Source organism: Aegilops tauschii, chromosome 3, assembly GCF_002575655.3.
Source record: "Aegilops tauschii subsp. strangulata cultivar AL8/78 chromosome 3, Aet v6.0, whole genome shotgun sequence".
NCBI classification, from domain to species: Eukaryota; Viridiplantae; Streptophyta; class Magnoliopsida; order Poales; family Poaceae; genus Aegilops; species Aegilops tauschii.
The window spans coordinates 351762788-351772481 of record NC_053037.3 but is presented as its reverse complement, the minus strand read 5'-3'; the positions used below and the strand labels follow the sequence as shown (position 1 = coordinate 351772481).

The 9694-nt window shown below is 46.2% G+C and overlaps 1 protein-coding gene across 1 annotated transcript; it reads left to right on the top strand.

The window, feature by feature from the left end:
• Positions 1-3080: 3080 nt before the first annotated feature.
• Positions 3081-8873, top strand: LOC109745857 (NAC domain-containing protein 73). Its single transcript, XM_020304969.4, has 4 exons — positions 3081-3364; positions 3498-3923; positions 4032-4233; positions 7898-8873. The coding sequence occupies exons 2-4, from the start codon at positions 3747-3749 to the stop codon at positions 8533-8535; spliced, it is 1017 nt and encodes a 338-aa protein (XP_020160558.1). The 5' UTR covers positions 3081-3364; positions 3498-3746; the 3' UTR covers positions 8536-8873.
• The last annotated feature ends 821 nt before the right edge of the window (positions 8874-9694 follow it).

The window sequence follows — 9694 nt, the reverse complement described above, 5'->3', positions numbered from 1 at the left end:
GTCGACTGGGCGGTAGCGTAGGAGTTTGTTCGCTGCAAGGAGCGCGGCCCGTGCCTCCATTGGAGCGCGGCGTGTGTGAGACGAAGAACCAGTCGGGGTCACCGATGGAGTGGCGGTGCGGCCGTCCTACCGCACCGAAGGATGCAGCGAGGACGCCTGCTGCTCGTTCCCCGCCGGGCCGGTGGCAGCATTGGCGGCGGGAGATGGAGAACGACGAGGTGGCCCACCGACGGGAGCCGTCTGAGCAACGCGGGCGGTGAGGGCAGCCCGACGCTTAGCTCAAGCACGGCGAGCGTCCGCCATGGAGACGACGGAGCGATGGAACGACGAACTGATGGAAGGGAAGCTACGGCGCACCCCTACCTGGCGCGCCAAATGTCGGATGTGGGGTTCGGGCAAACCCTTGAGGTTCGAACACTGGGATGCGCGCGAAGTCTTTCCCTCCTACCGATCTACGCCCTAGCTCGCTAAGATCTCGCGGACGAACTCGACGAACTCACAACGCAAAGAGACACGAGATTTATACTGGTTCGGGCCACCGTTGTGGTGTAATACCCTACTCCAGTGTGTGGTGGTGGATTGCCTCTTGGGCTGATGATGAACAGTATAGAGGGAAGAACAGCCTCCTGAGGTTGAGGTGTTCTTGTGCTTGCGGACTTGTGCGTGTCTCTCGATTCTCTCTCTCTACTATGGTGGCTAGACCTATTTATAGGGGCCCTGGTCCTCTTCCCAAATATTGAGCGGGAAGGGAGCCAACAACGGCGGACAAATTTGAAGGGGGACAGCTAGTACAAGCTATCCTGACAAAAGTGGTCTTCGCCTGCGAAAGGCTCTGTGGTGACGCCGTCTTGGACTCCACGATGACCTCCGTCTTGCCGTCCTGCTGGTCTTGGTCTCGTTGCACCGATATAGCAACCTTTGCCTGATGCCTCGGTACTCCTCGCCTGTGCTGGGCCCCTTAGCACCAAAGAGGAAATAAGGACGCTGCGCGCGCTGGCGCCTGCCTAGCGCCGATCGTCATGGCTCACGTCACGAGAGCCTCGTGAGGTTTACCCCGCCTTGATATCTCCGCTCCTCGTGAGCCTGCCTGCCTAGGCAACTCCTGAGGAGGTCTTGCGTCGTCCACCTCGCGAGGCTTGGCCCCTCGCGAGGGTCTTGGATGCCTTGTTGATGAAGATGAGCCTGCTGACTTAGCCACACCGTGGGCCGCAGGCAGGCAAGTAACCCCCGTTCCCAAAACGCCGACAGAGAGTATCATCGACATACAAAACGATGAGACACGCAACTACCGCTACCAGAGGGTGAGAGATCATAGATCATCCCAGCGGAGCAAGCTTGCTAAATTAGCCATAGGAGAACATGTGCAACAATAATAAATAAGTATGGGGAGAGTGGGTCGCGCTGTCGAAGCCAATTGCGACACTTGATCTAAGTTACCAGGAACTACATTGAGGAGAATGGCCGTGTGCCGGGTCGAGAAGATCAAATCGGGCCATTATACCAAACTAAATCAGGTGTGTCAAGGCTCTAGGTCATACATACATGAGGTTGTACCCTAGCTAAACCACAGCCTGCTAACTAGTGATTAAGGCGACGACGTGGCCAATTAACGGCCGTTGCCCTGTTAAGTAGTGACTAAAGCCACCAGCGTTAAGTACGTATTGGAATAATTCAATAGTCTCTCTGGTCCTGCATGGATAAACCAAGCAAATAAAATGAAAAAAGAAAAAAAATACGAAGCACGCGCGTGGGGCATGGTTGAAATCTGCAATTGTGCATGCAGATGCAGCAGGGTTGATCGGCCGGCTTAACTTTGTACTGGCCGGATAGTTGGGCTGGGTCTGGGTCTGGGTCGGTAGATGGACGGTTCAAGTCTTGTGTCGTTGGGGTATCGTCTCTCTTCCAAGACACTCTACGGTGACCTGGGATCTAAAAAGGTCCCTCTCCAACATATCCCCCTCCCTAGCAGCCCCCTCAACACAATCTCCCCGTCTCACGCGCGCGCACGCAGCGCATAGTGTGGTGTGTGGTGGGACGTCCTCAGGGTCAGGAATCAGCCGGTTGCCCTATCTCCACTCCACCCCGCGCCCCGTCGCACCTCTCCCACGCCTTTTTTTGAGCTCTACTAGTTCCCTTTCTTCTTCTTTTCGTTCCTCCTCCCCCCACCTCCATCGGTCCATCCCAAGCACGCACGCACGCACGCACGTACACGTTGGGTTGGGTTGGGTTCGGTTAGCTCTGTCGCCGTTCCTTGCATCTCTCTCCTGGGCGAGAGTGCGACTGTACGTACATTTCCGTTGTTGGTAGTAGCTTAAGGTTTTGGCAAGTGATCACGCGAGCGAGCGCCCCACTGATTGCATCCCAGGAAAGAGAAAACGTGCATGCTGATGCACCCATCCATCTACGTCAATTGTAGTACTGCCCGGCCCGCAGCAGCTGGTTTTACCAACCGATCCATCGCAGCGACGGTGAACAGTGGTCTTCCTGGCCAGGCCAGCGGCGGGCCGGTATATATAATATATATTAGCTAGACCAAAGTACATCTCTCGATCGGTGGTAGTCGGTCGGTCGGTTCACGTGCTGTTTTCGACGGGCCGTCGTCCATGTGTTTGGTGTAATGTAATACGGCCGCCGGCCGGTCGATCCATCGGTCGGTCGTGGCAGATACTCCAGATGAAGCATGACGGGCTTTTCTTGGAACGTAAGCCTTGGCGGTGATCATGCTGGGCTAGCTAGTTAATTGTGGCTGCGATGCATGCTGTGTGTGCGGCTAGTCTTTTGCTTTTGAGACGTGTAAATACCAACCACACACACACGTCAACAACTGCTCGATGGGTGGACTTGACGTACACATCAGATGGATGCGTGGATGTGTACGCAGCAACTCGCGTGCGATAGCTAGCTAGCGGGGCCCGGCCCGTTCCGCGGTCGCGCGCAGAGAATCCGGCGGCTCCGCCTGGTTTCCGGCTCACCTATACGGCTTGCTTGCCCAGACTTGAGGGCCAAGCAACCGCCCATCATTCGCCCGGATCCCCTCCAGTTTCTTCTCTTATCATATTCCTCTCTCTCTCTCTCTCTCTCTCTCTCTCTCTCTCAACAAATTGACACGTACAAACCCATAAGCTGGTGGTACTGCTAGCAGTTCCATCTATCGATCGGGGTAGGCAGCAGCAGCGATCTTGTCCGGTCCGATCTTGCTTGCGCGAATTCCGACCTCTTTATTAATTTCTCCTTTGTGCCTGTCTCTCAACCTGGTCTCTCGTCATCAATCAATCGAGCCATGCATCAATCCATCTCTACTTGGTAGTACAACTAGCTCGCTCGTGGCGATCGATCTCCTTGGCAAGCAACAACCCAAAAGTTGGTGAGAATTCTATTCCTCTGCACCAGATAGAGAGAGAAACCCAGCAGCAGCAACAAGCGCAGGCAATGGTAGCTAGCTTTTAACAGGGACAAGCTTCCTCTCTAACCTCTTTTTCTCTTTGTTCTCTTCTCAGGCCGCTTTGTTCCCTCGCCCGCCCTCTTTAGCCAGCCACCAGCCCCGATCTCCCTCGATCTCCTCTCCTCTCCTCTTTTTACCCTGTCACCCATTCCCTCCCAGGCGGCAGGGCCGGCCTTGATCCTGCCGCATATGGGGACGGGCTAGCAAAGCGGAGCTGCGGACACCAAGAGGCTTTCCATATCCTCTACATCCATCATCATTAAGTACGTGGTGGTGGGGCGCGGGAGTGCCGTGTCGGCCGGCCATGACATGGTGCAATAGCTTCAACGACGTGCGCGCCGTGGAGAACAACCTGGCCTCCGCCGCGGCCGTCGCGGCGGCGGCGGCCAAGAAGCAGCAGCACCACCAGCAGCAGGCCTCCTCCCACGTCAGCCTCGTCAGGACGTGCCCCGCCTGCGGCCACCATGCGCAGTATGAACAGGTACGTACCCGCTCCTGCACGCCAACTTGCTATCCATCTCTCTGGGTCTGAGTGAGATCGCGGCATGACTATATGATGATGAATCAATCATTTCCATGGATGGATCAGTTGCAGGCGGCCGCGACGATACAGGATCTGCCTGGGCTGCCGGCCGGCGTCAAGTTCGACCCGACGGACCAGGAGCTGCTGGAGCACCTGGAGGGGAAGGCGAGGCCGGACACGCGCAAGCTCCACCCGCTCATCGACGAGTTCATCCCGGCGATCGAGGGAGAGAACGGCATTTGCTACACCCATCCCGAGAGGCTTCCAGGTATTGTTACACTCACACACACGTACGTCGTCCTACAATACTACGATCGCCAACATATACACGTTTAACATCTGACCGGCCGCCATGTGAGTCTCTGCGTGGTTACGTACGTAGTACTGTACATGTTATTAGTTGCGCGGGCTCTATGGGCTATCTTGCGTTACATCAAAAACGGGTAGGGAAAGCGCCGGATTTCAAAAGAAAAAGATATATTTCGGATTAGGACAAGGCGAGGGCGAGAGAGAGCGATTGTTGATCCGTCATGGGACACTGCTCACAAACTCTTGTTAGATATGGATTGATTCTGCGTCTAAAACTCCTTGTTTTGATACAATATTTGGGTTTAAGTCATTTTCAGTTTGGTTTCCTTGCCCTTGCTTGATCGGTACTCTATCTAGAACAAAAAGAAAATTGCATAAGCGTACGTGTTGCGTATTTGTTTTGTGTTTCTTTGTTTAATATATATAGGTGTGCATCTGCGTAGCCCATATGCATTTGCACTGGTGCACGATACGTATAACTCCATGAAGGTTGCCTTTCAAGTAATCGCTTCTCCTACATATGGCATAAGTATATTATTTCCACATTGGAAAAATGAGATCGACACAACAAGGTGCCATCAAATGTCTACGTCATGCAGGATGCACGCAACATCAGACTAAAGCAAGGAAATATCAACTTAATTCGAAAGGACCTGTGATATGGATGTTTTTTTATTTAATTATCATTATTTTTCAGATTAAGAAGGATTGTTTTATCTCAAAGTTACGTGCTTCCGCACTCCATGCTTATATTTGTGTGTACGCTAGCTGGTCATTGTTTAATTATTTTGCCACATATATATGTGGAAACATTTTGTTTACGGGAATGCATTATCTTTACCCCAAAATTTAAGTTCTTATTTTGATTATGCCGGGTACTACAAACAAGAATATACAATAGATCAGGCACACACGTCAATCCTCTCCTATTATTTTCTTTTTGTGACGGAAAGAGTGATGAATGACATATCATTGCTATATCATTAATTTATCAAATATAAGCCAAGCATTACTGCCCTACTTAGTTTTTCTGTAGGAATTAGTAAAAATATATAGAAAAGGAGGTTGAAATATAAGTTGGTAGTAACTAATAAGATGTATGAATTAGTAATAAAATATAGATACGTTTAATACCTTGTTGTGCACTTGTTTAGTTATAAGTTGTTAGTGAAAAACATTCACAAGAGTCTTTACTTTTACCACATGTTTTAAAAAACTATTTGGTTTTAAAGACTACATTTTATTCAACCAATTAATACACTTCTTTTTGGGTTCTAGAACTATATAGTGTTGCGGGCTGTCCAAGGTTTAAATTTTGGGGCACATGACTATTTCAGGCCCCAACCCAAATTATTAGAGCAAAATTTATCATATATTTTTTTGCCGAGAAAATGTATTTAGTATGAATTTAATTTGAATCTAGCTAGTCCAAATTTGCATATAGAAAAGTATATTTTTCCTATGGAGGTGCCGATGAAACTAGTTAAATGTGTTTGGAATCTATCTTAAGAAACTTGGAACTCTTGATTATCAGTTATTCTTGCTACTCCTAGTCAAGTGTAGGCTTACACCACATAGGGCAAATTTTAGTAGGTTTGAAAACCAATTCACAAGAAAAGAAGCTCGTGTGTGCCTTCCTTTAGCGATTGTCTATATCATGGTTGCCTTTTTCTTTGTTAAATCACATTTGATTCTGCTCCCCTCTTTCCTTCTTCTTCTCTTTCATTCATGTTCATGCTTACTAAACCCCTGATTAATGAATTAAAATCATCAATTAATGTAACATATTTTTTGCACTTCTAAACACAAAATTGCATGGGCAAGTATGTTTAAATTTAGGTTCCACGCAAAACCAGAAGTGCAAAACTGCAAACCAAAAAAAAAAGTGTAATTGCATGCAAAAGATGTTCACTTGCACAAAAATGAGTGTGCAATTGCACAACTTTAAAAGGTATAGTAAACATAATCAAACCAAAATAGAAACATTAGAAAAGTATATTGTTAACAAAAATAACAATAAACCCCCTTACAAATACAAAAGACTATTCTACATTTAATCGCAACAAACTAGTCTGATAAGAGTGCCCTGGACAAGGAATGCTAACTAAGGTTGTGGGTTCTAACTCTGGCGAACGCATGATTTCTCATTCCTGATTCTCAAAACAAACAATTCTGCACAGATCTCCCGCACGCCTAACGGCTCAGAAATTGACTGCATTATTTATAGCTTGTGAAGTAAATACATTACTGTATGGAAAATCATCGAATTCACTTTACTCTCTTTGGTTGCATACCGATCTGGCAAAATGCAAACTCTGTTGAGTTCTTTAGTTGAACTGGCTTCTACCTTTCCAAACATTAGAGTTTTTGTTTAGGTTGTAAAAATAGTTTTTGTTTTTTAGCAGCAAGTGTATTTTTATCTCTCTGACAAGTACACTTACTTAAACATTGTATAGGGAGAAATTAGTCGAATAGAGTGGACTCTTATTTGTTGGAGAACTTGAACACTCGTTATATATTGATCGGTTAGGTAACTGCCCATTTTAAAACTTGTTTGCAAATTCAAATTTAGAAACCTGCACCTAGTAAGCTGCACATTTCTGGACTAAGGTTGCACACTTCAGATTTCTTTTTTACGGAAACACGTGATAGAACTGAAAAAAAAACATTCGCTAGAGTCTGAGAAAAAACACATTTGGGCCTATTTACTTGGGATTAATGCCACATGCATGGTTCCTTTGTGCATGCAGGGAGAATACCTGGTGCATGGGTGCTTTTGGTGCACTAAAACTCCCGTAGTATATTTCAAAATGTATAATTTTGTAAAAAATAGCATATTCACACAATATCAATGTATGTTGTAAAAAAATCAAATCAAAATTCAGAACATTGCTCGAAAAAAAAATTGACACTAAATAGTACATAACATAAGTTAGACTTTATATTTGGCCAAAATTTGTCATTTTTGTATCTCGAGCGATGTCTCAAATTTAAATATGAAATTTTGTGACAACATACATTGATGTTGTGTCAATCTTCTACTAGATGGTTTTCAGTTTTTACAAACATTTATGTGCTAGGGTATCCGGTGCATTGATAGCACCACAAATGTGAGTGCACATGATACAATCCCCCGTGCATGGGCACATAAACTACAAAGTCATTTCATTCTTGACCCTCCGGCGCGTGTCTGAGAGGATCTTTCCTTTTCTATGCTCGTATTAATTTCAGTTTCTTTAGTGAACTGTTTTCATTTGATCAACAAAGTTAGTGTTTTCTTCCTACAAAATAAAGTTACGGTAGTGTTTTGTTTTGTACTACAAAGGGTACCGCGAGTTATCTTTCACACATGCATGTTTCTTATATACAATGGATTGAATTTACGAGTTTGCTAATTCTTATCTAGATGAAAATTAACAAAGTCTCATCTAACTCCTACACCACTTAATTAATCAAATAAGAAAATAAAAGAAAAAAATCCATACAATTCTCCAGATGAAATCAAATAATGTAGGAATTAGATGAGACTTGGTTATTTCTCATCTACGATGAGAGCTAGACACCTTCTTGAATTTACGCATGTAGCCCGTTTGCAACACGGTTATTCACTTTGTTCGTTTCAGGAGTTGGCAAGGACGGCCTGATCCGCCACTTCTTCCACCGTCCATCAAAGGCGTATACGACGGGGACTAGGAAGCGGCGCAAGGTGCACACCGACGAGCAGGGCGGCGAGACGAGGTGGCACAAAACGGGCAAGACCCGCCCCGTATTCACCGACGGGAAGCTCAAGGGGTACAAAAAGATCCTCGTCCTCTATACCAACTACGGCAAGCAGCGCAAGCCGGAGAAGACCAACTGGGTGATGCACCAATACCACCTAGGCTCCGATGAGGAGGAGAAGGATGGTGAGCTCGTCGTCTCCAAGGTGTTCTACCAGACGCAGCCACGGCAGTGCGGCGGTTCGACGGCTGCCGCCGTCAGGGACGCCGCCATCACGGCGGGCAATATCATCAAGGGCGGCGGTGCAGGTGCAACTAGTGATCATCACCGTCATCACCACGAGGATGGCCACAACAACAACATGCTGAAGGAAGCTGCAGGAATGGTAGATTTCTACAGCCCAACTGCCGCAGCACTAATCGGGTACGGCAGCCAGGTGGCTCCTCCTAACAACAGGGCGGCGGCCGCGGCTGCTGCCGCTTCTGCTCATTTGATGCCTAACTTCGAGGTGCACACGGGAGGGACGGGCTTTGGTCCCTGACCAAGAATTGCAAAGCCAACTAAAGCAAAGCAGTTCTATTCGTTGACTGATATATACTCTACTACTAGGTTAGAGGCCAGGAGACACGTACTGAGAGGATGGCAGGCAGATAAAATGGCACTGGCAGTGCGCGCGAAGCAGTTTCGAAACAGTACTACTGGACAATAAGAGTGTTGAGTGGCTGCACAGGTGATGAAGCGTAGGGATCAATATTTGTTACATTGTTCATTATATACACATATACGTATACGTAACTTGACGTCTTAACGTACTCTCAAATTTTTGTTTATTGATCTGTTGTTCCGTAATAAGAATCATATTTTCTTTGAGGGAAAGAATAGTGAATTCTAATATGTATGTACCATGTTTTTCTGATAAAAGACTTTTTTTATTAACTCATAATGTTGTAAAGGAGAATATAAACATCATGAGTGCACACACAGTTACAATGCACACGGTCAACACTAAAACAGACACAAGATATAGAATAAAACACGACCTCTAAAACTCTTGGATTGAACTACAACATGCAACATCAAGCATCAACAGACTTGAGAAATGCATTTCAAACGACGCCTACAAGAAGTGAATGATGTGCATGTGTAGAGAACAAAAAGAGACGTGACCTGGCACCCAGGAGACTAAATGAAGCATCGCATGAGGCAATGCAATCTCGGTGTGGGCGTTTGTGCGCCCTAATGTGGCGTCCTGCCGCCTAGCTTGAGCGGCAACATTGTGTGCTACATTTTCTGCACAATATTATCTCTAATGCACCTAATTGTCGAGTACATTGTGTGCTACATTTTCTGCACAATATTTCTTAGTACTATTTTGGTTGTACTATCTCGTATTACCTAACATGTATATGATGCACATTTTCTGCACAATATTATCTCTAATACACCTTTTTAGTAGAAATCCTTAAGAAAAAGTAAACTCATAGAAACTAAGAAATTCAATCACTAATGTATTACAAAAAGTAGATTATGTTCACAAAAGTACATACCTCTCATTTTTCTTGGCCCCTCATCACCTTCGGGAAGTGACCTGTTACATCTTTGTGCTACATTATACTGTGATTACCTACCTAATCAGCAAGACAACAAGAGTTAATTAAGATTTAGACTGCGATACTTCTTTCAAGAAAATAGTAATACAA

Coding starts and splice junctions, on each gene's coding strand:
- LOC109745857 (XM_020304969.4), top strand. CDS start 3,747: ATGACATGGTGCAATAGCTTCAACGACGTGCGCGCCGTGGAGAACAAC. Junction 3,924..4,031: donor ACCATGCGCAGTATGAACAG/GTACGTACCCGC, acceptor TGGATGGATCAG/TTGCAGGCGGCCGCGACGAT. Junction 4,234..7,897: donor CCATCCCGAGAGGCTTCCAG/GTATTGTTACAC, acceptor TGTTCGTTTCAG/GAGTTGGCAAGGACGGCCTG.